This window comes from Hypanus sabinus, chromosome 15 (assembly GCF_030144855.1).
Source record: "Hypanus sabinus isolate sHypSab1 chromosome 15, sHypSab1.hap1, whole genome shotgun sequence".
Taxonomy (NCBI): domain Eukaryota; kingdom Metazoa; phylum Chordata; class Chondrichthyes; order Myliobatiformes; family Dasyatidae; genus Hypanus; species Hypanus sabinus.
Window position 1 is genome coordinate 68,465,637 of NC_082720.1, and position 25,517 is coordinate 68,491,153.

General features: G+C 40.7%; 1 protein-coding gene across 2 annotated transcripts in view; it reads right to left on the minus strand.

The window, feature by feature from the left end:
- rbm27 (RNA binding motif protein 27) overlaps nt 1-19,890 on the minus strand; it is a 139,869-nt gene extending 119,979 nt beyond the window's left edge. Inside the window, exon 1 of one of the 2 annotated variants that reach the window (XM_059990488.1) lies at nt 19,430-19,890. In XM_059990488.1, the coding sequence (XP_059846471.1) occupies nt 19,430-19,488 (59 nt within the window). In that variant the 5' untranslated portion in view covers nt 19,489-19,890. The remainder of the gene's footprint in view (nt 1-19,429) is intronic. The other variant, XM_059990487.1, reaches the window with a different exon arrangement.
- Nucleotides 19,891-25,517: the final 5,627 nt, after the last annotated feature.

Here is a 25,517-nt window from a genome sequence, read left to right on the forward strand (position 1 = left end):
TTATGGCAGCAGTATAGTACAATACATAAAATTACTACAGTACTGTGCAGAAGTCTTAGGCACCCTAGCTATACATACGCCCAAGACTTTTGCACAGTACTGTAGGTATGTGATAATAATATTCTGTATGAATGCATGAATCACGCATTGAAATATCGCACATTATTGTTATTAAATATTCCCAGTCAAAGTGCTCACACTTGTATCAAATGAACTGAAATACCAATAAAACAGGTACAAAGTAAACAAACTCAGTTACAAACCCGTATAGAGGAAATAATTAAAATAGATAACTAATGAAATTACTCAAAAGCAGCTAAAAGTTAAACTCTTTAAACCAGCATCTAACATTTCAACAGAATTAAAAGGCATGAGTAGAGCTTAGGAGAGACATATTTCTTCACATAAACTGTCTTTCATCCACATTTCAGTATTTTTAATCTTAGAATTCAAGATATTACTGTATTTATAAACAATATGTATGTTCCCCCAAAGTATTGTTTATAAATACAGTAATATTTTGAATATATATTACAGTATACAGAACAGAAATATACATAATTATTCACTATAATACCAAATTCAGATGTGGTGTGTCGGACCTAAAAGCACTGCAAAAAAAATTCACTTGACAAAGCAGACCACCACATAATAGCATTAGGGCTTTGCCTCTCTGCTCACTGACCACCCCCCCCCCCCCCCCACTCCTTGTTTTAAAAACTTTTAGTTTGAAGAAGCTTAGACAGGGACATACAAATAACGCACAGGGACTGAGTGACAAGAAGTTGGACAGGTTAGGTCATTTTCCTTGCAGCACAGAAACCTGAGGGGGTGATCTTACTGTGGTGTATTAACAGGCTTGGATAGAGTGAATGCACTCTTTTCCCAGGGTAAGGGATATCAAGAACTAAGTTTAAGATGTGACAGGAAAGATAGAAACCTGAGGGGCAAACTTTTAAAAAACATACACAAGAGAATGGAGGTGGAATGAAGTTAAGAAGGTGCTAAACGGCGACTTCTTTGCTTGCATCTTCGGAAACAGCTCTATTTCCATCTTTAATATCTTTATTTTTTTCTTTTCAGGGTTCTTTTGAAGACCCTGACCTGGAGTTACATGCTGACTTTGGTACCTTGCGGGAACGGGACCTGTTCTCAGGGTTTCAAGACTGGCCGTTGTCTGGCACGCCAACAGTATGGCCTGAGAGTCCAGCTCGGATTTGGAAGCCTAAGATCTCAGGGCTCCAGAGGTGGACGGATCCAGGGTCTGTGTCAAGGCAGGAGACCCATGTGTCGTCGGGGAGTCAGAAAATCTACTGCTGAGTGTCCAAAGACCCAGGATCTTTGAGAACTTCAGGCACAGAGCTCGAAAAAAAAGCAACATGATGGACTTTTAATATCATAAACCAGTGAGTTGGGAAAATGGAGACACCTCCTTCTCCCTTATTAAGGAGAGAGAGAAAACCTGTGGTATGTCGAATGCCAGGTGAAACGCGAGTCTTTGGTGTAACTGCAAGGTTGTGTCTTTGCTATTGCTTTGTTCACGATTGAGTGCCCAGTGGCGGTGCCGATGTTTGCTTTTTTTTGCCATTGGGGGGAGGGGTGATTGTTGCTTGCTGCTGCTTCCAAGTGGAAGGGAGGGAAGTGGGGGGGGGGGGGGGGACTTTGGGGTTCTTACATTTAACTGTTGTTCATTCTTTGGGGCACTTCTCTGTTTTCGTGGATGTTTGCGAAGAAAAACCATTTCAGGATGTATATTGTATACATTTCTGACAATAAACTGGACCTTTGAACCTTTGAGTGTATATTCAATGAGTTGCCAGATGTAACAATTAAAACAGGTACAACAATGTACAAAAGACAGTTTGGATAGGTACATGGACAAGAAAAGTTTAGAAGGATGTGGGTCAAACCCAAGCAAATGAGGAGATTAAATGGGCATTTGGTCAGCATGAAGCAGTTGGGCCAAAGGGGCTATTTCCATGATGTTTAATTCTACAGATCAAAGACATACTTTTAAGAGTTGTAGTGAAGGCACAAGAGACTGCAGATTCTGGAACCTCAAGCAACCTGCTTCAGCTGGCCTGCTGCAGGTCCACAGCAGGCCAAGCTATATCTGTGGGATGAAAGGAAAGATACACATTTCTGGTGGAAACCCTGCAGCGAAATTCTGATGCAGGGTTTCAACACAAAAGAGGTGGCTGCATCTATGTTAATATTTTGAGCCAGTGGTATTTTATTATCTCCTATTCATCATCAAACTCAAACATTTACTCTGTGTCTCTCTTTAGAGGACGTCCTGACCCATTATTTCCAACATTTCCTGTTTATATTTCTAGCATCAACAGTTTTTTTTGTATTTCAGCTTATATCATCTTTATTTGGTCAGACCTCATTTCCACATTCAGTGCACAAATTTTCCAACTGCAGAAACCGACGGTTGATATTCTAACTCATCATAAAACCATAAACATTTTACAATTTATATTAAATTATATCCACTTATTATAGAAGACCTTTCTGGTGTAGAGAAAATGGGGATTCAAAACTCACTGGCAAAAACCCATTTTATCCTTTAATAATGTTATGGATGCTACACAATATAGTTTTCATTGAGTTATATTTTTATTATTTTTTTTAATCTTTACTTATATTGGAATGTTCATTGAAATATCTACAAATTGATCTTCACAAGTCAGAATGGTTATGTTGGAGAGATCTTCTTTGAAGGGTATTAATAAATTACATGAATTTTTAGAAGTTTTCTTTGAAGAGATGGTGGTGATGGAGTTAAAGTTTTGAACTAGTAACAGAGAAGCTATTCAAAAATATAATTTTAAATTCTACCACAGCCAATAATGATATGGAAGTTGGAAGAACCCACACCAATTCTCATTGTGGGGTCGAGCAGTGGAAAGACTAAGCAAATTAAAAGCTAATCTAATCTAATTTCATTCATCAGCAAAAAGTTGTCATCACTGCTCTCAACTGGTCACTTACTCATCATGAACTTACAAAACTTCACCTAGCCTGTTAGAACCACTTGGGTCCAGACCTCAAACAGCCTGGTCCAGATATGGACCATAGAGCTTAAATGCAATGTAGAGATGAGAGAGATTGCTTTAATATCAATACAACGTTTAGTCTGAGAAAACAGAATTGTTTGTAAAATTGTTGGTCACTGCTAGGAAAACATTCCCACATTTGGAGTTGGATGTGCATAAAAGGAATGTGGTTGTAGCTGTTGGAAATTATTTATCTGAGCCTTATAAATCAATTCCGAAGGGCTATGTCCTACTCCCAATTATCTTCAGCTGCTTCATCAATAATCTTCCTAATGTCAGAAACACATAAGAAAAAACATTCATTGATGACTGCACAATGCTCAATTTCATTTGCATCTTCTTGGCAACTGAAGCAGTTCAGGGTTGGCTCCAGATAAGTCAGAAAGAATTCTAGCCTGGGAAAGTAACCTTTACAATACCAAAATACAAAGCAGTGACCATCACCAAAAAGACTATCAAACAATCTACCCTTGATATTCAATGGAATTACTATATATTGACTCCCCTCATCTACAACAAAAATTGCACAACCCTGCAAATACTGCAGTTACAAACTGGAGGCTGGGTACACTGTAACACGTCTCACAACACAGAGTCTTCACACCATCAACAAGGCATAAGTGCTGGAAGGTTGCTACTCCAATAGCACTTAAACTCCACAGTATTCAACAGAACACAGCCGATTTAGTTGGTCCCCATCTACAGCCCTAAATATTCCAGTACTAGTACTGAAGTAGAAACGCAACAAATCCAAGGAGACACTGCCCTCTGCAGGTTCCTCTCCATCCTACACAACGTTATGGGCTGGGAACAAAGTTCCCTCATTGCCACTGTGTCCAAGACCTCAAGAGTTGTTAAGCTAAAGAGAAATACAGCATTGAAACAGGCCATTTGGCCCACCAAGACTATGGCAAGTATCATCCACCTATTTGACTGATCCTACATTATCCCATTTTATTCTCAACATTCTCATCAACTCTCCCGAGATTACCACTCACTAACACATTAGAGGCAATTTACAGCAGCCAAATAACCTGGTAACCTGCATACTTTTGTGCAGTGGGAGGAAACCAGTATATCCAGAAACCCAAATAGGTAGAGGGTAAACATATAAACTGCAGGCAGATAGCACCCTGACTGAACCTGGGTCTCTGGTGCCACAAAACAGCAGTTCTATTCATGCACCACTGTCTTATTGGCTGGCTCAGCTATTTGCAAAAGGGGGAGAGGGGGGAAGAAACATTCTCACATGCCGACCTGGAACTCCCTACAGTACTGAGGAAGTACCTAGAATGCAAGGACTGCAATAGATTAAATTCAATATCATCAAGGGCCACTGGAATGAGCAATAAATGCCTGGGTCAGCAGTGTACAGTCCTTATCCGCAAGAGATTGGTTCCAGGACCCCTCACGGATACCAAAAAACGTGGATGCTCAAGTCCCTTATTCAATCTGTGTCAATGCGGTGGACCTTAGGACCCAACGGAACCCCAGACCTTATTTAACCTTTTTCAGTGCCATGGACATTAGGACCTGGTGGCGCAGCTCTGAATTCGTAGTGTTTCTGTTCACGAAAACAATCACAATCACGATTGAAAATAAAGTGGAAATAATAAAGCAATCGGAAAGAGGTGAAACGCCATTGGCCATTGGAAAAGCGTTAGGCTGCATTGGTCAATGATCGGAACAATTTTAAAAGATAAAATGAGAAAGGCCCTGCCCCGATGAAAGCTACAATTATTACTAAGCAATGCGGTGGTATTGGGCTTTGGGGTTTTGGGTGTTTGATCCTCCACATCAACCCGGCACGGATAGAGAGCACACTCGGGAGAGGTCTGTCACTAGATCGAACTCAGGAATTTCGATTCCCGAGCCCAGCGCGGAAACATATGTTCTTAAATGTTTTATATGCAAAGAAAGGTAAAATATACACTACATACTAAGACAAATGTTTGATTAACTGACACTAAATAATACCAGATGTACCTGTTCCGCTTACTTAGTAAGAGAACTTATTTTTTCGATTCCGATCCACAATAACCCACACACATCCTCCCGTATACTTTAAATCATCTCTGGATTACTTATAATATCTAATACAATGTAAATGCTATGTAAAATAATTGTTATACTGTATTGTTTAGGAAATAATGACAAGAAAAAAGAAGTCTGTACATGCTCGAACAGTAAGTACTGGAAGAGCACTTCCAGGTTTTCTCAATTCGTGGTTGGTTGAATTCGCGCATGCGGAACTCGCGGATAAGGAGGGCCGACTGTACCCAGATCCCCGAAAAATTTGAAGTCCGGCATGGGCACCTTTAATGATAGCAGCTTATTTTATTTAAATTCCAGACTCTTTTTTTTAAAAAGAAACCAGGACTACAAATTATTTCCATTGTGACAATGGTGAATGAAAGAGCTGACCAATATAGTGGAGGTCCACATAGAAGAGCTGTACAGGCGTCCCCCGTTTTTCAAATGTTAACTTTATGACACCTCGCTGTTACGAAAGACCTACATTAGTTACCTGTTTTCACTAACAGGTGTTTTCACTGTTAAGAAAAAAGGCAGCATGTGCACTGGGCAACCAAGCTCCTCCACCGGAACTGCATTCTAGCTGGCATTGCTTAAATATGTGCCTGTGAGCATCTGGGTTTTATGTCGATTTATTTTGTACATCCGTTAGCAAGCTGAGTTCTAAGATATCGGAAACACCTAAAAGAGCTCGTAAGGGTGTTACACGTAGCGTAAAACTAGACATAATTTAAGCGTGTTGATCGTGGTGAACAAAGTAAGGATATAGTGAGTTTGGCTAAGGAGGCTGGGTTTGTGGAAGCTGACGAAGATGAAGAGGTTTTGGCATCCCATGACCAAGAACTGACAGATGAAGAGCTGATGAAGAGGAAAGGATAACAATTGAAGCCGAATGCAGAAGCGAACAGTCTGAAAGTGAAGTCGTCCAGGAACTGAACAGGAAGCAATTGCATGAGATTTTCGCTGCGATTGACAGCACTGCAATGATTGCAGAAAAGTATGACTTTAATTTTGAAAGGGTACGTAGGCTTAGGGCATATTTGCAGGATGGTTTGAGTGCTTACAAAGAATTGTATGATAGAAAAATGCGCGAGGCTAAGCATTCAAGCATACTGTCGTTTTTCAAGCATTCCACATCAGCCAAAGCATAAGACGAAACTCAACCTTTGACATCGAGGCAGGCAGACATAGAAGAAGGTGCCTGCCCTGATGGAAAAAGACGATGATGAGATGACACCCCAGTCTCCTCTATCTCCCATCTAACATACCATCATCAGTGTGCTCATTGTCCTCTCGATTCCAGTAAGTGAAACTACACTGGACGTACATTTTTTCTACTTTATATCGGTTGTGTATTTTTATGTGTTATTTGGTATTATTTGGCAGCTTCATAGTTTAAAGGTTATCGGAAAGAGTGCTTCTGCCGAGAGCACTTGCACCCAGTGTTTTTGCCGCGAGTGCTGCCGAGAGCGCTTGCGTGAGATTTTCTTTACAGTGGATAGTGCTGCAATAATTGCAAAAAAGTATTCCTACTTTATATAGGCTGTGTATTTATCAGATCATTCCTGCTTTTACTATATATTACTGTTATTTTAGGTTTTATGTATTATTTGGCATGATTTGGTAAGGTTATTTTTTGGGTCTGCGAACGCTCACAGATTTTTCCCATATAAATAAATGGTAATTGCTTCTTCACTTTACAACATTCTGGTTTACGAACCATTTCATAGGAATACTCTACGTTCGAATAGCGGGGCAAACCTGTATGTGGAAGCCTATCCACATGTATTACATTAAAAGTGAGAATTATATTATAGAACATAGTGTGAACTATAACACAGGTCTTTTTGGAAGACTGACCTCCCATCCAACTTGGCATTTTTTTCCCTTAGCACTGAGGAATCAAATCAAGAATTAGAAACTCAGTTCACAAAGACACACAAGAACACCTTTAATAAAGTTCTTGAAGAATGGCTGCTGTACAAGCTTAGATCAAGAGGTCCCATTCTTTTGGGGGGAAATCAATAGGTGTTGCTAAAAAAAAATGTGCTAAAAATTTGGGGAAACTTGTAGTTACTTTCTTTAGAATGAAAAAAATACCATAGCTAAACTACGATCAAACTAAAGAAATGAGAAAGGATCACACTGTGCCTAATAGTTTCAGAAAGTATCATGATAGACCAATGAAACATTTTGGAGCTCAAAAGACATACTCCATAATCTTTCAGATTCCATGGCACAGATGATCCAAGTGGATGAAGCCAAATCTGTTAGCATTGTGCATCTGTCAACTAAAAACAAAGGTAAAATGCTAAACCTACACTTCCAAAAACTTGAAACAGAATTCATCCTGCCACAAAATACACAAGATACAGATTAGCTGCAGTGGCTTAAACTGGCTGCACAAATCCTCAACATGAGAAACCACAAAGTCCAATTATATTCACTTCTGAAAATCAAAAAGATGTCACAATTCTGTAACAACAAATGCTGGAGACAATCGACAGATCTTTGGAAAGAAAACTAGATGAAGGGTCTCAGACCTGAACTGTTAACTCTGTTTCTCTTAACCATATTCTGCCTGCCCTGCAGTGGGGGAACTTCTGGTAAGACTGCATTAGTAACCAGTGGCTACGTCTAGCAGACAGCTTACAAAACTACTGGATACACTTCTTCTAAATATATTTCTTTTTCCCTATTCTGAACTATGATCAATTACAGCCTGCAATTTTCCCCTTTTAAAAATGTATTTAAGAGCCCACTGAACAATTTGGCACCTCTGCAATCTCTTGGGGGATTCGGTGTAGATCAGATTCTGTGTCAGTTTGTAATGGTGGAACACAAACCCCTGGTCAGCTCCATTGCTCTGCGCCAATAAAGCATCCAGCAAGATTAAAATCATTAAGATGAGAGCAGAAAACGAACAGGTGTTCAGCATAGTCTGCCTGCATTTGACTGAACTGTCTTGCTGCTGTTGACAGGCAGAAGGAGCAGGTCTTCGGCCCATGTCACTGGATTGTGGAGCAGCTGTTGCCTACAACCATTGGGCTTTGGTCTTGCCTCAGCGCCGAACACGCTCCGCAGTTGTGGACTCAATTCAAGGACTCTGCAATTCATGTTCCTCGTGTTTGTTTATTTTTTGTACTATTTGCTTGATTTGATTGGGGTACTTCAGCATGAACTAACAATGTAGCTGTGGCCATTGGTGCAGCTCTGAGGACTCACTTTTGGGGGCTCTGTGGTTAATGTTTTTTTATTATTTGATCATTTAGCGCATAGAAATCTACAGCACATTACAGGCTCTTTAGCCCAAAATGTTGTGCTGACCATGTAACCTTCTCTACAAACAACCCAGAATTACCCTACTGCATAGCCCTCTATTTTTCTAAGCTCCATGTACCTGAGAGTCTCTTAAAAGACCCTACTGTATCCACCTCCACCACCGTCACCTGCAGTGCATTCCACGTACCAACCACTCTCTGTTTTGTTCTTTTCTCCCCCCACTCATTGGCTGTTTGATGGTCTTTTTGTGGGGGGGGGGGGGAGGTTCTTCGAATAGGTTCTATTGTGTTTCATGGTTTTGTGGCTGCCAGCAAAAAGATAAATCTCAAGGTTGTATATTTATTAAAAAGTACTTCGAATTTCAAATATTCCCAGCATTTCGCAACTTTTTATTTCCCTTCTATTTGCAATTCTATGACTACAGATGTACCTTCCTCAATAGTTTCCTGTAATTCCCATTTTTGTAGCAATGATAATTTGTTTCCAACAACAGGATAATAAAATTTAACAAATGTAATGCTAAAACAAACTTCATTCAAACTAATCATAAATCATTAAGATGAAATAAGTTTAAATGTTCTTAAAATTAAAGCACAGCCCCAGCTGCCTTGAAATAGTTCATTAAAATCTCATTTACTTAGTATACAGTAACTTCACAAAAATAATCTTCACCAATTTAGTTCAGAAAGATTTCAAAGACCAAAGCATCACCAATAGCCTGGTGACATTTGTGGCTATCCTTCCGATACTATACCAGATTTTAAGTTCAAAGACAAGCTCTCTTGTATACGTATTTCCAGGTGCACATTGCACTTGCATACACAGTTACAAAGCCCTTCAGAACAAATACAAGGATCTTCAATTTTTGAAGTATATAACCATTTTACTTTTTATTCCTTCACCTCAGTACCTCAGACTAAAAGGCCCCCAATTGCTGAATGAATAAAAATTAGAATCTCTGCCAGAAAATTCAGGAACTTTGTGAGAAATATACATGTTAATTTGCTGACTGTAACAATTATACAAATACTTAAACTCATAAATGCGATATATAGTCAGTGGCTACTTTATTAGGTACAGATTAGAACCCGTTGTGATTGTCTGCTGCTGTAGGACCTGTTGTATGGTCAGAGATGCTCTTCCACACACTACCTTTATAGAGTCATAGAGAAGTACAGCACAGAAACAGACCCGTTAGCCCATCCAGTCCATGCCAAAACCATTAAAACTGTCTGCTCCCAACGATCTGCACCTGGACAACAGCCCTCCATATCCATGTACCTATCCAGAATTCTCTTAGAAGTTGAAATCAAGCTCATATACACCATTAATGCTGCCAGCTCATTCTACACTCTCACAATCCTCTGAGTGAAGAAGGACCCTCATGTTCCCCTTAAACTTTTCACCTTTCACCCTTAACCCATGACATCTGATTGTAGCCCCAGCCAACCTCAGTGGGAAAAGCCTGCTTGCATTTATCCTATCTATACCCCTCAACTTTGCATACCTCTATCAAATCTCCAATCTCCCACATTCTAACCTATTCAATCTTTCCTTACAACTCATGTCCTCAAGATCCAGCAACATCCTTGTAAATTTTCTCTGTACTCTTCCAACCTTGTTTTCATCTTTCCTGTAGGTAGGTGACCGAAACTGCACGCAATACTTCAAATGAGACCTCACCAACATCTTGTACTTCAACATAACATCTCATCTTCTGTACTCAATACATTAATTTATGAAGGCCAATGTGCCAAAAGCTTTCTTTATGTGTCTATCTACCCCTGACACCAATTTCAATGAATTATGTACCTGTATTCCCATATCCCTTTATTCTCCTCAGTGCTCCACCATTCACTATGTACAACCTACCCTAGCTGGTCCTACTGAAATGCAAAATCTCACACTTGCCATTTTTCAGCTGATGTAGATCCTTCCACAAGCCTTCCTCACTGTCCACTACACCTCTAACCTTGGTGGCATCAGCAAATTTGCTAACCCAGTTAACCACATTATCATCTAGATCACTGATATAGATGACAAACAACAAAGACCCAGAACTGATCACTGCAGTATACCACTAGTCACAGACCTCCAGTCAGAGAGGCAAACCTCTACTACTACACTGATTTCTCCCACAAAGCTGCAGTCTAATTCAATTCACTACCTCATCCTGAATGCTGAGTAATGAACTTTCTCTGTCACCCTCCCAAGCAGGACTTTGCCAAGAGCCTTTCTACAGTCTATGTAGACAACATCTACTGCCTTGCCTTCATCCACTTTCCGGGTAACTTCCTCGGTAAATTTTGTCAAATTGGTTGGACATGGCCTACCACACACAAAGCCATGCTGACTAACCTTAATCAGTCCACGTCTATCCAAATACTCACATCAGGCAGGTCCCTTAGAATATCTTGCAATAACTTTTCCACTACTGACATCAGACTCACTAGCCTACAATTTCCTGGTTTTTGTTTAGAGCCCTTATTTTAAAATAGTGCAACAGCATTAGCTATCCTCCAACCCTCTGGTTCCCCTCCTGTTGCCAAGTATTGTTTAAAATATCTCTTCTAGCACTCCGGCAATCTCTACACTTGCCTCTAGCAGGATCCGAGTGAACACCACGACAGGCCCTGGGGATTTATCCACCCTGATTTGCCTCAAGGTAGCAAACACCTCCTCCTCTCCAGGGTCTATGAAGATGATGCTGCTTTGCCTCACTTCTAAAAACCATGCATCAGTCTCCATAGTAAATACAGAATGAAAGAATGCATTCCATCTGCTTTGGCTCCACAAAGGGATTACCATTCTGGTCTTCCAGAGGACTAATTTTGTCCCTCACAATCCTTTTGCTCTTACCATACCTGTAGAATCCATTAGAATTCTCCTTCACATTGTCTGCTAGAACAACTTCATGCCTTCTTTTAGCCTTCCTGATTACTTTAAGTGTTCTCTTGCACTTCTTATACTCCATAAGCACCTCATTTGTTCCTACTTGCCTATACCTGTGATGCATCTTTTTTTTCTCTTAACCAGGACCTCAATAACTCGGTTCCCTACACTTCCTATCTTTATCTTTTGTTCTGACAGGCATATACAAGCTTTCTACTCTCAAATTTTCATTTTAGAAGGCCTCCCACATTCAAAGTACACCTTTGCCAGAAAGCATGTTGCCTTCCTGTCAGATTGAACTAGTATGGCCATTCTTCCCTGATCTATTTCATTAAGAAGGCATTTTCATCCATTGAATTGCTGCTCACTGGATTTTTTTGTTTTTTTGTTTTTTGCGCTATTCTCTGTGAATTCTAGGGACTGTTGTGTGTGAAAATCCCAGGAGATCAGCAGTTTCAGAGATATGCAAACCAGCTCTTGTGGCACCAACAATTATTTGATGGTCAAAGTCACTTAGGTCACATTTCTTCCCCATTCTGATACTTGGTCTGAACTACAAGAAGACAAGAAAAATACAAACACAAGAAAACCTACAGATGCTGGAAAGGTGGAGCTATGGGCACTTGCATGGGTCCCAGCTATGTTTGCCTTTTTGTAAGCTACGTGGAACAATCCATATTCCAAGACTACACCAGTATTGCTCCCCTACTTTTCCTACATTAATAAACCCACTGATTTTCACAGCTACTATACCTCTTCTTCCCATGCTGTCAATTGGAAAAAATGTCATCACCTTCTCTCCGTTCCTCCATTTCAACTGCATCATTCCAGAACTAATGACACATCCTCTTCCTTCTTTCTTCCACTATCAACACTGCCCTCACCTACATTTCCATTTCACGCATGTCTGCCCTCACTCCATCCTTCTGCCACCACACTAGGAAAAGGGTTTGTGTCCTCACCTACCACCCCACAAGCTTCCACACACAGTACATAATTCTCTGTAACTTCCGCACTAACAGGATCCCACCACCGAGCACAAGTTTCCTTCTTCCCACTTTTCACAGGGTTCCCTCCCTACTCAACTCACTTATCCACTCACTCCTCCCCATCGATCTACCTCCTGATACTTGCAAGTGAAACAAGTGCCACATATGCCCCTACAACCCCTCCCTCATGTAGTGTCCGAAAGTCCTTCCATGTGAGGTGACACTTTCACCAATCAACTTTCCAGCTCATTACTTCACCCCCTTCCCCTCCTAGAATCACTTATCACCTTGTACTTCTTCCTCCCCTCCACCCACATTCTTAGAGACTTCTCATGTCCCCTTCCCCCGCAGTCCTGTTGCGGGGTCTTGGCCCAAAATGTCCACTGTTTACCCTTTTCCATCCTCCAGCATTTTTTGTGTGTTGCTCTTGACCAGGTCTCCTTGCTTTAATACATTGAGTTGCTGACACATGATTGGCTGATTAGATATTTGCATTAACAAGCAGGTGTACAGGTGTACCTAATAAAGTGAACACTGAGTGTAGAGCAAAGTTCCAATGAAACAGATATTCTAGATTCTCAATATAAGTGGGTGTCACAAAATTTATAAAATTGTCCAGCCAGCAATGATTACAATGTCACCTCTGCCGCATACTGCTTATGGAGGATAAAGCCACAGTTTAATCCACATTAACAAGAAAATGTAATAACTTTCCAGCCAACAAAGTAACTTACAAGCTTTGACGAACCCAAGCCAGAAACAGCATCACCCCTTGACAGAAACACTGTATGCTGTTCTCTCCACCTCCCATATGCACACAAAAGAACCTATTGAATTTTCCATTGCGTTCTTAATTAATACGTGGAATCAATGGCTTAATTTACTAAAGGGATTTCAATTGTTTTTTTATACCTTCTGATCTTATGAATTACCTTAAATTATGTACCATTTGCCTCCAAATACAGAAACAAGCAAGATTTAAAAGCCAAGATACAAAGTGCAAACTGGAATGATTAGTCTTCCCATTCTCCATATGAACATTAAAAGTTCCATTCTAATGACTGAGCCTTAAACTATAACATACTATATTCAAACTGAACAACTTCCATTAAGACAGATTGGCACAGCCTACTTCAATAAGCTGCTTGCATTTGCTACTCTCCAAAGAGTGCAGAGATGCAGGTCAAAACAGCACATTAAAAGTAATATTCTTCTAGAACTCTCCCCCACCCCAAAAAAAAAATCCACTTGGGCAATGAAGGGCAATTTTTGTTGCCTGTCCTGGCCACCTTTAATATTAAAACTTGAACCCATACATCTATGACAGCTCAGCTAGCCACATACCTCCCCCCCCCCCCACTTCTAATCCCTTAAAGGCTTACCACTCACCAAAAAACTCTCCAACACTCTCATACATTGACAAACACAACTAAACATTGTTACTATTAAATCAATAATAAAAAAAAAGTGAAAAAAACTTAACTAAATAATTCTACACATTAAATAATCGGATACATGTCTGAAACTTGACCATTTTCTCTACACTGAGATGAGTGGAGTCACTGAACAAGTAGGCAAAATTCCAAACAAAACTGCACAAAATTGGACTGCAACTGGAATAATAGAAACAAGATGCTGTTTAGAAATTTATTTTCTAAATTTATACTTTCGACCTGGCCCTTGCTGCAAAACAAAAATTGCATCACTGCTTATAGAAGCATTCTGTACCTAGTTCTTCACTTTTTACATAATAGCTGAACTTCACTTCCTCGAATAAAATTTCACTGAGCGATCAAGATTTTTAGTTCATAGTTCCTTCCTTAAACACAAGATAAAGGTTCATACTTGAACTACTCTTTCTTCTATACATGTTGAACAAAACATTCAAGCTTAAATCATCAACGCCTCAAGCACTTTGTAATATTAAGCCTGCAATCAGCTACTAGCACCATCCCCTCAACCTCACTTTTATCATCGTTGCAAACGGAAGGCTATTTTGATATTAGAACTTCTATTAATGCATTCATTTCTATTTGAATATCTAGAGTAACATCCATACAGGAATTTTTTTTTGCATATACGGCATCCATCCTCATTAACTGCTCAGGGAGATTAGTACCCTGCAGTCATGGATTTAAAATGGTTACCAGGAGAACTAATGGTAACGTGACTTTTTCCTAAAAAAAGGCTATAATCTGAAGTCCATCACCCAAGAGGACAATGAAATTCCATAAATTCAAAGTCACTGGCATCTTTTACTCATTTCAGCCGATACCATTTTTGACAAGGCAAGCATCTATTTCCCATGCCTGAATTTCTGCAAAGGTGCTGAGGTAATTTTGAAATGCCTCACTTTGTTGAGATACAAAGTGATTTGCCCAGCACTTCAAGGCAAATAAGTGTCAATATTCAATGCAGAGTGGAAATTGCATAGAAATTTGGACTACACAAACAATAGTAGATTTTGTTCTCTGAAATACATCATAAAATAAGTTTTTGACAACAGTTTAACTACATCACGGAAATTCTTTACAAGTTCAATGCTTTCATTTATATATTTGTTGTTTTGTATTGGGGTTGGGGTAAAATATTGGCAGAGTCAGACAACTGGCTAACAGAAGACAAAGATAATAGGTCATTTTCAGCTTGTCAATCAGTAACCAGGGAGGTTCTAGAAGGATCAGTGCTGGGGCCTCATCTATTTACAATATATATCAGTGACTTGGATGAAGGAGCCAAGTCTTCTGTAAAAGAATTTGCTGACAACATAGACAAGTTGGTTAGCAAGCTGTAAGTGCTTGCAAGGGGATACGGATCAGTAAAATGCTCAGTTGAGGATTTAGCAGAATGTAAACAATAGTGGGGGAAATGTGGTTCACCACTCTGGAGAAAGAAAGATACATTTGACATGGGACTATGTCATGCTGCAGAGGAAATCTGGGAATCCTAATGAATGAAACACAAAGGGACAACTTGCAGAGACAGCAATAAGGAAGATGAATAGAACGTTGGCTTTTAGTGTGAGGGATATGGAATATAAAGGTTAGACAACTTTGATGCAACTTTACACTCCACTGTATAATACTTATCTTAGATTACCAGAATTAGGACTGATATACTTGAGCAAGTTGGATCTGAGCGAAAGTGTAATTTAAAACAATGAGAGATTATCTTATTCAAATATACAATATTTACAATGGCAACACACACAAAATGCTGGAGGAACTCAGCAGGCCAGGCAGCATCTATGAAAAAGAGTACACTCGACGGTGAAGGGACAGGAGAGGAGAAAAAAAAGCTGAGTAGATTTAAAAGACAGGTTGGAAGGGAGAGAGGAACACAAGGTGATAGGTGAAACCTGAAGGGGGAGGGATAAATTAAAGAGCTGGGAAGGTGATTGGTGAAAGGGTTGGAGAAGGGGGAGTATTATAGAAGAGGACAGAAGGCCATGGAAGAAAGAAAGAAAAGGAGCACCAGAGGGAGGTGATGGGTGGGCAAGGAAATAAGGTGAGAAAGAGAAAAGGGTATGGGAATGGTGGAGAGGGAGGGTGCATTACCGGAAGTTCAAGAAATCTATGTTCTTGCCATCAGGTTGGAGGCTACCTAGGTGTTGTTCCTCCAACCCAAGTGTGGCCTCGTCATGACACTGGAGGAGAGCATGGATGGACATGTCAGAATTGGAAAGGAGAGTGGAATCAAAATGGGTGGCCACTGGGAGACCACGCTTTTTCTAGTGGATGGAGCATAGGTGCTCGGTGAAGCAGTCTCTCAATCTACGTCAGTCTCACCAATATACAGGGGGCCACACAGGGAGCACTGGACACAGTATATGACCCCAACAGACTCACAGGTGAAGTGTTACCTCACCTGGAAGGAGTGTTTGAAGCCCTGAATGGTAGCGAGGGAGGAGGTGCAGGGCACGTGAAGCACTTGTTCGGCTTGCAAGGATAAGTGCCAGAAGGGAGATCAGTGGAGAGGGACGAATGAACAGGGGAGTCGCATATGGAGCAATCCCTGCAGAAAGCAGAAAGTGGGAGGGGGAGGGAATGACGTGCTTGGTGGTGGGATCCCGTTGGAGATGGCATAAGTTTCCAGAACCTAAGGGCACTGTTTTTGGGCAAGGGTTTGCAAATTTAAGACAAAGATGAGCAAATATTTCTGCTCTCAGAGGACTACAATTGTCTGAGAATCGCAACCCCACACAATTGTGGAGGCATAGTCATGGAATAAATTCAAGGGAGAAACTGACACACATCCGAACAATAAGGAAGCCAAAAGGCAAAAGGAAGAGAGTGGTAAAGTCACTTTGAGGGCAAGATTAGATCAACCATGATTGAAAGGCAGAGTAGGTCTAAAGTGCTGACTAGCCTCTTCCTGGTCAGGTTTCAGATGTTCTTTTAAATCCACAGCTTTTTTTGGAATACAATTCCTATAATAAAGCCACATTAATATAAACCCCACAAACTCTGATAAACAATAAGGAAAACACTGAAAGTACAGCAAAACAAACTTCAGAATAGTATAGATACAAATATGCAACATTGAATATTTTCTATATGGAATATTGAGATCCAAGATATATCATAATTTAGATAGGACGTTACTCTACAACATTTTCAAAATTGAAATAATTAACAATTAGAATGAGAATGTTTATAATCCTGAATAGCAGCATGTCCTAACTAAACAATATGGAATATTCAAACTTCACATGCAGGTATAACTACAAAAAAAAAATTCTCTGAGTAAAACAGTGATAAAAAAAATTGAGTTTACAATTTGAAGTTTAGTTAACCTTACAAACCTGGAATGGCCTTCTACGTATGACAACTGTTGAACAATTTCATCTAGTACCCAATGATTGTGCTTGACCAGAACCTATCAATTAGCAATTCCGCAAGATAGTCAAAAAAACCCAACATAATTCTCACCTCATTCCATCCACACACATTCTATGCAGTGAGAATGACCGAATAGCAATCAGAATATAGTCTAAGCTATATAAAAACAAATTAACCATAACAACACCTGTATTACACTGTCAGAGAGTAAAAGTCAAATTGAAAGTAATCCGTATACTTCGGTACAAGTGCACATCTTTTAATGAAAGACTAATAAAATGCATAACTAAACGACAATTCCCAGTTCAATTTTCCACAAATGTATCAATATTCATCATAAAAAGTAAAGGACAATGGGAAGTATCTGAATTTTTTTTCTTTCTGTGTGCACTTTAAAGCAAGCTGCAATTTTGTGGCATTTTACTGACAAGCCCCAACCCCACCCCAGTACCAAGCTATGGCAAGAATTAAACTCATCATCTCCAGATTAGTTGTCCAGTACAAAAAGATATTGTAATGATCACCTGACAGCTTGGCATATTAGGACAGCAGCTTTGACATTACATCAAACTCCAGTATTGTGTTGAGATATGAAAGTGCCATCAAGGTGCCCAGGAAAATAACTGGAGTTTTGTTAGTCTGTGTGTGCCAGTGTTTGGACTGGCTTTCACTCATCAGCGTTAGGTGAGATCAGGGTGATTACAAAATCATGTGTTGTCAAATTACATCCAGTGCCTCTGGTAGCATCCTCCACTTGCACATCTACTCAAGTGCTCCCGTGAAAAAGCTGACCTCTTGATACTCTTAAGATGTCAGTTACCAAAGTCTAATCTCTTCAATCATTTAAGAAATTCCTCATCTTATACGTTTTGACTAGATTGTGCTCATTAACCTCAATCTTTCTCTGCAAGGCAAATTAACTGGTTATTGCTTTCTCAAAGTACCTGGGATATATTTACTGTGTTAAATGTATCATACAAAAGTTGTCGTTGTTGTTGAATTTTGATAATATCAAACAATAGGAATTAAAACTAATTACTTTTGTTGCTCAAAAAACATACTAGAGAGACAATTATTATAAAACTAATCACTGAAAATGTGTATGAAGATCCACAAACACTAACATATAATAGCAGATTTCCTATGCCACTGTTCCCAATAAGCTTATACTGAAATAACATTAGAATTTTTGCATAAGTTCACAAAATTAGGTGTACAATTCCCTATTTCCATTCATCTATTCCATTAACCTTCGCATCATCCATACTTACAGTAAATAAACAGTCTGGCTTTTATTGGAATTCAGCTGAGAAGGTAAAAGTAGTTAATAGATAAAGGCACTGTGAATTTCCCATCTTCACAATTGAAAAAAATAATGCTCAGATAACCTTCCAGATTGCATATTACAGTTTGTGTGACAAATACTCTGATAAAAGCAGACACACATTTAATACTATAAATTCATCCAAATATATATTGTAGTTAGCCTAATATTTGAAGAAACTGTAAGAACTAGTCATACTTTTTGTTGAAATGGCAATTTTAGAACATCACACGAATAAATAAGTACATCTCAAAAATTTAATCACTCTCCATATGAAATTTAAGATACTGCAAAATCCCACCTTTAGTGACAAGATAATTGATTTAACGACATTGGTGACAAAGATGCATGCATGCATGTGTTATTGACGTGCTCAAACACAGCTACTTGACCAGAAGATGAATAAAGAGGTATTGAAGGCCTATCCTGCAGACAATGATTAACAATTACATTCTATTTATTCCAAAGCTATCAATTGCAGAATATTGATTTTATTCATGGCTTCGGTCAGTTCTTCAAATCCCTATATTCAACTTTTGGTTATTATGACAAGAAGCCTGCACTTAAAATACACTCCAGAAAAGGAAATGTTAGAAAACAAAGCGAAAGACACTTAGAAAACCCAAGCAAAGTCAGTTAAATCGATTTATCCACAAATTGAGGAAAGTAAACTGACTTCTAAGTCTAATTTACAAGGCGAGTTATATTCTTAAGTAGAAAGTTGAAAGAGTTTTGATTCATAGAAGTAATGCAGAATATCTGTTTCCAAGGAGTTAATACATCAGAGGAAAAAGTCTTCAAAGAGATCGCAATAGGCGATATTATTCTGTCTGGTTTTAATCGAGGTAACCAAGCAGAAGAAACGTGTGGCCTTGCAAGCCTGCCTCATGTGGCAGACGCAGGGCCTAAAAAAAGTACCCACCGCGCCCCCAATCACCGCCCCCTCCCAAAAAAGACTGCACACGCCCCCCCAGAATATTTGAATGAGCTTAGAATAATACTCACATAGGGTCCAATGCCCTTGACAACCAAGATCTGAAAGCGTCCAGATTCTCTATGATCATCTTCCCAAGGTCTCTCACCCAGTCCCAGGTTCACCATCAGAAGCTCAGTCTCAGTGAAAAGTCCACAAGCTACATGACAACAAACCAGAACAGGCCGCAGCGCCCCGCGCACCAAACACCGACACCCACACCAACCGACTGACGGAGCCAAGCTCCAATTACCACGCTCCCTCTGCGAAACAAACCAATCAAACGCAGAATGGGGCGGGACAAATAGCAGGAGCGAGTTAGACTCTAGTTAACGGCCTGTGGAGATGAGCAATCGATCAGTCCAAATTTGGAATTTCTCCCGCGCTCAATTAAATACACATAAATAACAGAAGAGAATATTTTTAAAACATATTTGACAAAAATGCTAAGCGTTTACTTAGACATGGCTCAGGGGAAAACTGGATAGGTCACACTGCTCAATCAAACCTGAAAACGTCGTGCAGTCACGTACTTTGTGATAGGCAGTCTTTTTGTCCAATCACCGTATTTGTTACGAGTTTTTCTTCTTTTGCATTGGTTGATTATTCACAAGAAGGTGGGACGTTCGGTAGTAGCTGGACACCTGACGACTGAGCACGACCGAAAGAGAACCGTAGAGAAAATTTGAGAAGCATCAAAAGTGGCCGTGTAGTATATTTTTTAGGCAATGCGCCGGATATGTTTAATGAAATACTAGCATATCCCGCAAAAACGCAAGAGGGCACGTCACAAAAATAGTCTGACGTACTTTGATTGACACAATGTAAGCCACGCCTCTTGCTCAATGACATCTCGCGAGATAATTTTCATCTCCTGGCGCCACGTGCATCCAGCTCCAGTTGTAGCAGCTTGTCCGTAACTCCTCCCAGAAAGCTGAACTCCGGTGGCTGTTGCAAACGTGTCCGCAGGAACAGGTAGCAGCTGAGTGCAGACTGTGATTTTGTCGTTCATCTTCTATTGTATGGGGAAGCCGGAATTGTTGTGAGAGTGCTTTTTGCTGCATTTGTTCGTCCTTTTGGGGTGTGGACCATTGTTACTTCAAATTAAGGCAAGCGACGGGCACAATGGAACGAACGGGAGATCGTAAATAAACCCAACTTATATGTGATTAAGGATCTCTTTTGAAGTCTACATTACGTTAATGCATATTGCCGCTTGGGAATACGATGTGGTACTGTTCAGAGACCTGAGTCAGAAAAAACAGGTGCATTACACACGCGATGTTTGTTTGCACCGGTGTTCCGGCAAGTCGTGTTGTATGAAATATTACAATGTTGGAAAAGGCAAAGGGCATCTCCCTCCCCGAGTCGAGTGATCGTGTTGTTGCGAACTGAAGTGGACGGTAACGAGTGAATCCTCGCCGGCTGTAGCTGTATACGTGCTGTTCTGGTGGGCTCCTCGTAGAGCGCGTAATGTCAGTACAGTGGTCTGCAGTTTTGCTAGGAAATTTGCCCAGGAGCAAGTGCCGAATTTAACCCGAAACGAGCGGCAGTCCTTTCAAGTGAATGAGAAGCAGCTGCCTTCAGGGAGAGAAGTAAGTCATTTTCTATTGTTCGTTTGTTAGTTTGTATTACTTTTAAATCTTCATTTATAGACTTGATTTTAAAATGTAAAATTACCATGTTAATAGTATCTTGACTTAGTTTAAACTGAATATTTGGATTGTCACTGTGCTGATAAACATAGAAAGGCTGATCTCACGGAGCGCTTTGACAGCAAAGCCCAGAGCTGGGGCTTCCCCGGCTATTGTTGAGCTTTTGAAAATATTCAGCCGCCAGTGCGGAATCTGAATCAGAATCAGATTTATTATCACTATCATATGAAATGAATTGTGATGTAACCACAGATTACTCTTCGCCGTCCATCTATAGAAACTTCGAAAGGTCTCTGACGTACTAGATCTCCTCAAGCTCCTAATGAAGTGGGGCTGTTGGTGCACCTTTGTGATTGCATTGTGATGTTGGGTCCTAGATAGATCCTCAGAGATGCTGACACACAGGAACTTGAAACTGCTGACCCTTTCCGTGGCTGACATTGTTGCGTGTTCTCTTAACCTCCCCTTGCTGAAGCATACCATCAGCTCCTTAGACTCGGTGATTTTGAGTGTGAGGTGGTTGTGACACTAGTCAAACTGCCGATAAAGCGCATTCCTTTAAGCCGCCTCATTGCCATCTGAGATTCTACCAACAACAGTGGGTCATCAGCAAATTTAAGATGTGGCCTCTGGCTGTGCTTAGCCACGTGGTCAAAAATGTCAACAGAGTAGAGTAGTAAGCTAAGCATACATCCTAGAGTTGTGCCTGTGTTGATTTCCTTGAGGGAGAGCTGTTACAACCAACCTGTACTGACTACAGTCTCCAAATAAGGAAGTCAAGGACAACAGTTGCAGAAGGAGTTAACAGAGCCCCAGGGTTTGAAGGTCTATTATTAGTACTGAGGGAATAATGGAGTTGAATGCCAAGTTGGGATTGATAAGAGGTAACCAGATGTATGTCTTTGCAGTTGTCTAGGTTCTCCAAAGCAGAGTGGAAAGCCAGTGAGATATGGTCTCTTATGGACACAAAGACATGGAAGCAAATTGAGGTCATTCAGCCCTTCAAGTCTGCTCTGCCATTCCATGATGGCTGATCCCAGACCCCCTCAACCTGCCTTCTGGCCATATCCCTTGATGCCCTGACCGAACAGGAAACTATGAACTTCTGCCTTAAATATACCCACAGACTTGGCCTCCACTGCAGTCTGTGGCAGAGCATTCCACAGATTCACTACTCCCTGGCTAAAAAAAATTCCTCCTTACCTCTGTTCTAAAGGGTCACCTCAATTTTGAGGCTGTGCTCTTCATTTCTGGATACCCCCACCGTAGGAAACACCCTTTCCACGTCCACTCTATCTAGTCCTTTCAGCATTCTGTGGGTTTCAATGCTACACACATTCTTCTAAATTTCAGTGAGTACGGACCCAAAGCTGCCAAACACTCCTCATATGTTAACCCCTTTGTTCTGGAATCATCCTCCTGAACCTCCTCTGGACTCTCTCCAATGCAAAATATCCTTTGACAATACTGCAAGTGCACCCTGACTAGTATCTCATAAAGGCTCAGCACTGTAGAAAGTTCTCAGTCTGCTGTAGAACTCATGTCCAAGTCCGTGCTCGGGCAGCAGTTAATTTGAGCCATAACCACCCACACGAAGCACTTCGTTATGGTAGATCTGACTGCTGCCTGACAATTGGCATGGAGGAAACTCGCCCTGCTCTTCTTGGGCATTGGTACAGTTGCTGCCCTTCTGATGCAGGTGGGTACCTCAGACAGGTTGAAGGCGTCCTGGAATACTCAAGCCACTTGGTTGGCACAGGCATTTAGTACCCAGCCATCGGGGCCTGACGCCTTGTGAGGGTTTGCCCTCATGAAGGATGTTCTGACGTTGCCCTCAGTGACAGAGATCACAGGATCACCAAAAGCTGTGGCAGTTTGCACAGGCATGGTGTTATTCTCCCTTTTGAGGTGTCCAAAAAGGTGGTGAGGTCATCACAGAGTGAAGCATCACTTCCAGTTACACAGCTGGGCTTTGCCTCGCAGCAAGTAGTGGGTTGTAACCCCTGTCGGAACTGTTGTGCATTTGATTCTCTCTCTACTTTCACTCAGTTGCCTTTTCACTCTTGCAATGACCTTCCGTGGGTTGTACCTGAGCTTATTGTAGGATTCTGTACTGCTGATGTCAAACTCCCTCAGCAGACTGCGAATTTCACGGTCCAATGGTTCAGTTTAATTTCAGAGAACGTATACAGTATGCAACCTGAAATTCTTACTTTTCACAGACATTCCTGAAACAGAGAAAAAAACCCAAAGAATGAATGATAGAAAAACACTGGAACCTTAAAACCTTCCCCTCAGCACACATGTAGCCGCAAAAGCATTAACACTCCCCCCCCCCCGCCCACTTGCTCCAGCAAAAGCATCAAACCACCCCCCCCCCACCACCCACCATGCAAGCAATAGCAAGCCCCTAAAGACACCTTGATCTAGAGTTCATCAAAAACTACAGTCCATCCCAACTCTTCAACATCTCAACCAGGCCCACTAACGCAGGAGAGAGAGATACCACTCCTGCCACAGCGAGAGGTGAGGCCAACAGCCCACTGTTTCAGTTTTACAATCTGTAGCCTCACTTACTCAGGTTCCTTGGACTGGAGAGAGATCGTCTGAGTGCAGAGGCTTCCAACAGCAGTGCCCATCATCTCTATGTTTTGATCTCCCATGATGCTTCAGTCAACAACACTAGCAAGGAATCGGGTTGTCCACAGGGCTGCACCCCAAAGGTGTACATCCTTCATGCCATTCCTGAAGATCCTGAAACACAGGTCACTCGGCGAGATCCAAAGAGTGAGAACCCACTGCCCATGAAGAATGCAGTTCGAGTGCAGCTGTAGATCATGGACTCCAACAGGGCCCCAGCCATCTTGAAAAGGAAACGCAAGACATGAGAACAGGAGAATTGAGCTGTTTCAAATCTGAACTGGAAGAAGTCACCCAGGTCTGCAAAAATCCTCAGGTGCCACCTTCATCTCCTGGACTTGGAAGACTCAGTATGTTCTTGAAGGAACACACTCACCCACACAGGTATTGACAAAGTCAGTGACAGAGGTGGCATATCCCTTCAGTTCTAAGGATGAATCACTGAACGTGGTCAGGCAACACCAAAGATCCTGGGTCATGCCTTGGTACTGAGAGCTGAGTGATCACCAGAAGTTTGCCTTGAAAACTACTTCAGTAAACACAGATTTCCTCCCACTTTGCAAAGACAAAAAGGGTTAGTAGGTTAGTTAGTCACACGGGTTGTAATTGGGTGGTGCATGTTTGTTTGAAAGGGCCTGCTAGGTGAGAGTAAGCATTCGGCATGGACTAGAAGGGCTGAGGTGGCCTGTTTCTGTGCTGTAATTGTTATATGGTTATGGTTACTGTACTGTATCTCTAAGTAAAACAAATTTAGTTAGAATGCAGTAAGGAAAGAATTGTCATTACAGCACAGAGGTAGCTCCTTCAGCCCATCTAGTCTGTGCAGAATTATGCTGCCTTGTCCCATCAAGCTGCACCCAGACCACAGCCTTCCATACCCCTCACATTCACGTAGCTTTAAATGTAAATTTCTGTTGTATGGGCTGAAATCGAACCTGTGTCCGCCATTTCCACCAGCAGCTCATTTTACATTCTCAGCACCCTCTGAATAAAGAAGTTCTCTGTAAAATTGGAGTTGAACTTTTCAGCCTTCAACCTTAATCTATGATCTCCGGTGCTAGTCTCGCCCAACCTCAGTGGGAAAAGCCTATCTATACCCCTTTCTTTTCTTTTTACAATATTTTTATTCAGAAAAAAAAAGATTTACAGAGTGCAACACACAGATACATCTCAACATAACTTGTGTACATTCATATATTGTAATAAAATTGATCAAAATGTTACAGCATAACACAAAGGTATACCACTCTGTAATCAAAAATTTAAAGATAGGTCATACATCATAAAAGAAATTTTATATATATATATAAAAAAAAGAAGTCAACCCACTACCAACTACCAAAGAAAAAAGCTGATGGATGACGATAGATAATTAGGAAAAAAAACATATTCACTTAAGAAGAGAAGATAAAAATATACATAAAAGTCTGTGCACTGTTAAACTTTATAAATTGGAAAAGTAATTTAGGAAAGGACCCCAAATATAAAAATATTGTTTCGAATTTAAGACTGAGCAGCGGATCTTTTCTAAATTTAAATACGACATAATATCACGGGGAGACTTCTGGTGGTTGTAATGGAGTAGGTTGCACTAGCTACGTGCTCCGAAATTATTTGTTTACTTTGCTGTTTAAACCTATCTCGGTGAGAGAACCATGAGTAGAAAGCCGTCAAAAAAAGAGACTAAAGACTTTGAAATGATTCAACAAATGTCAGAGAAACTCGAAAAATTGGATAAACTGGATGACTTGGAATCTAAGTTTGATTTGTTACAGAATTCCTTCGACCTGGTTAAATCTGAACTGAAAACGCTTAATCGGAAACT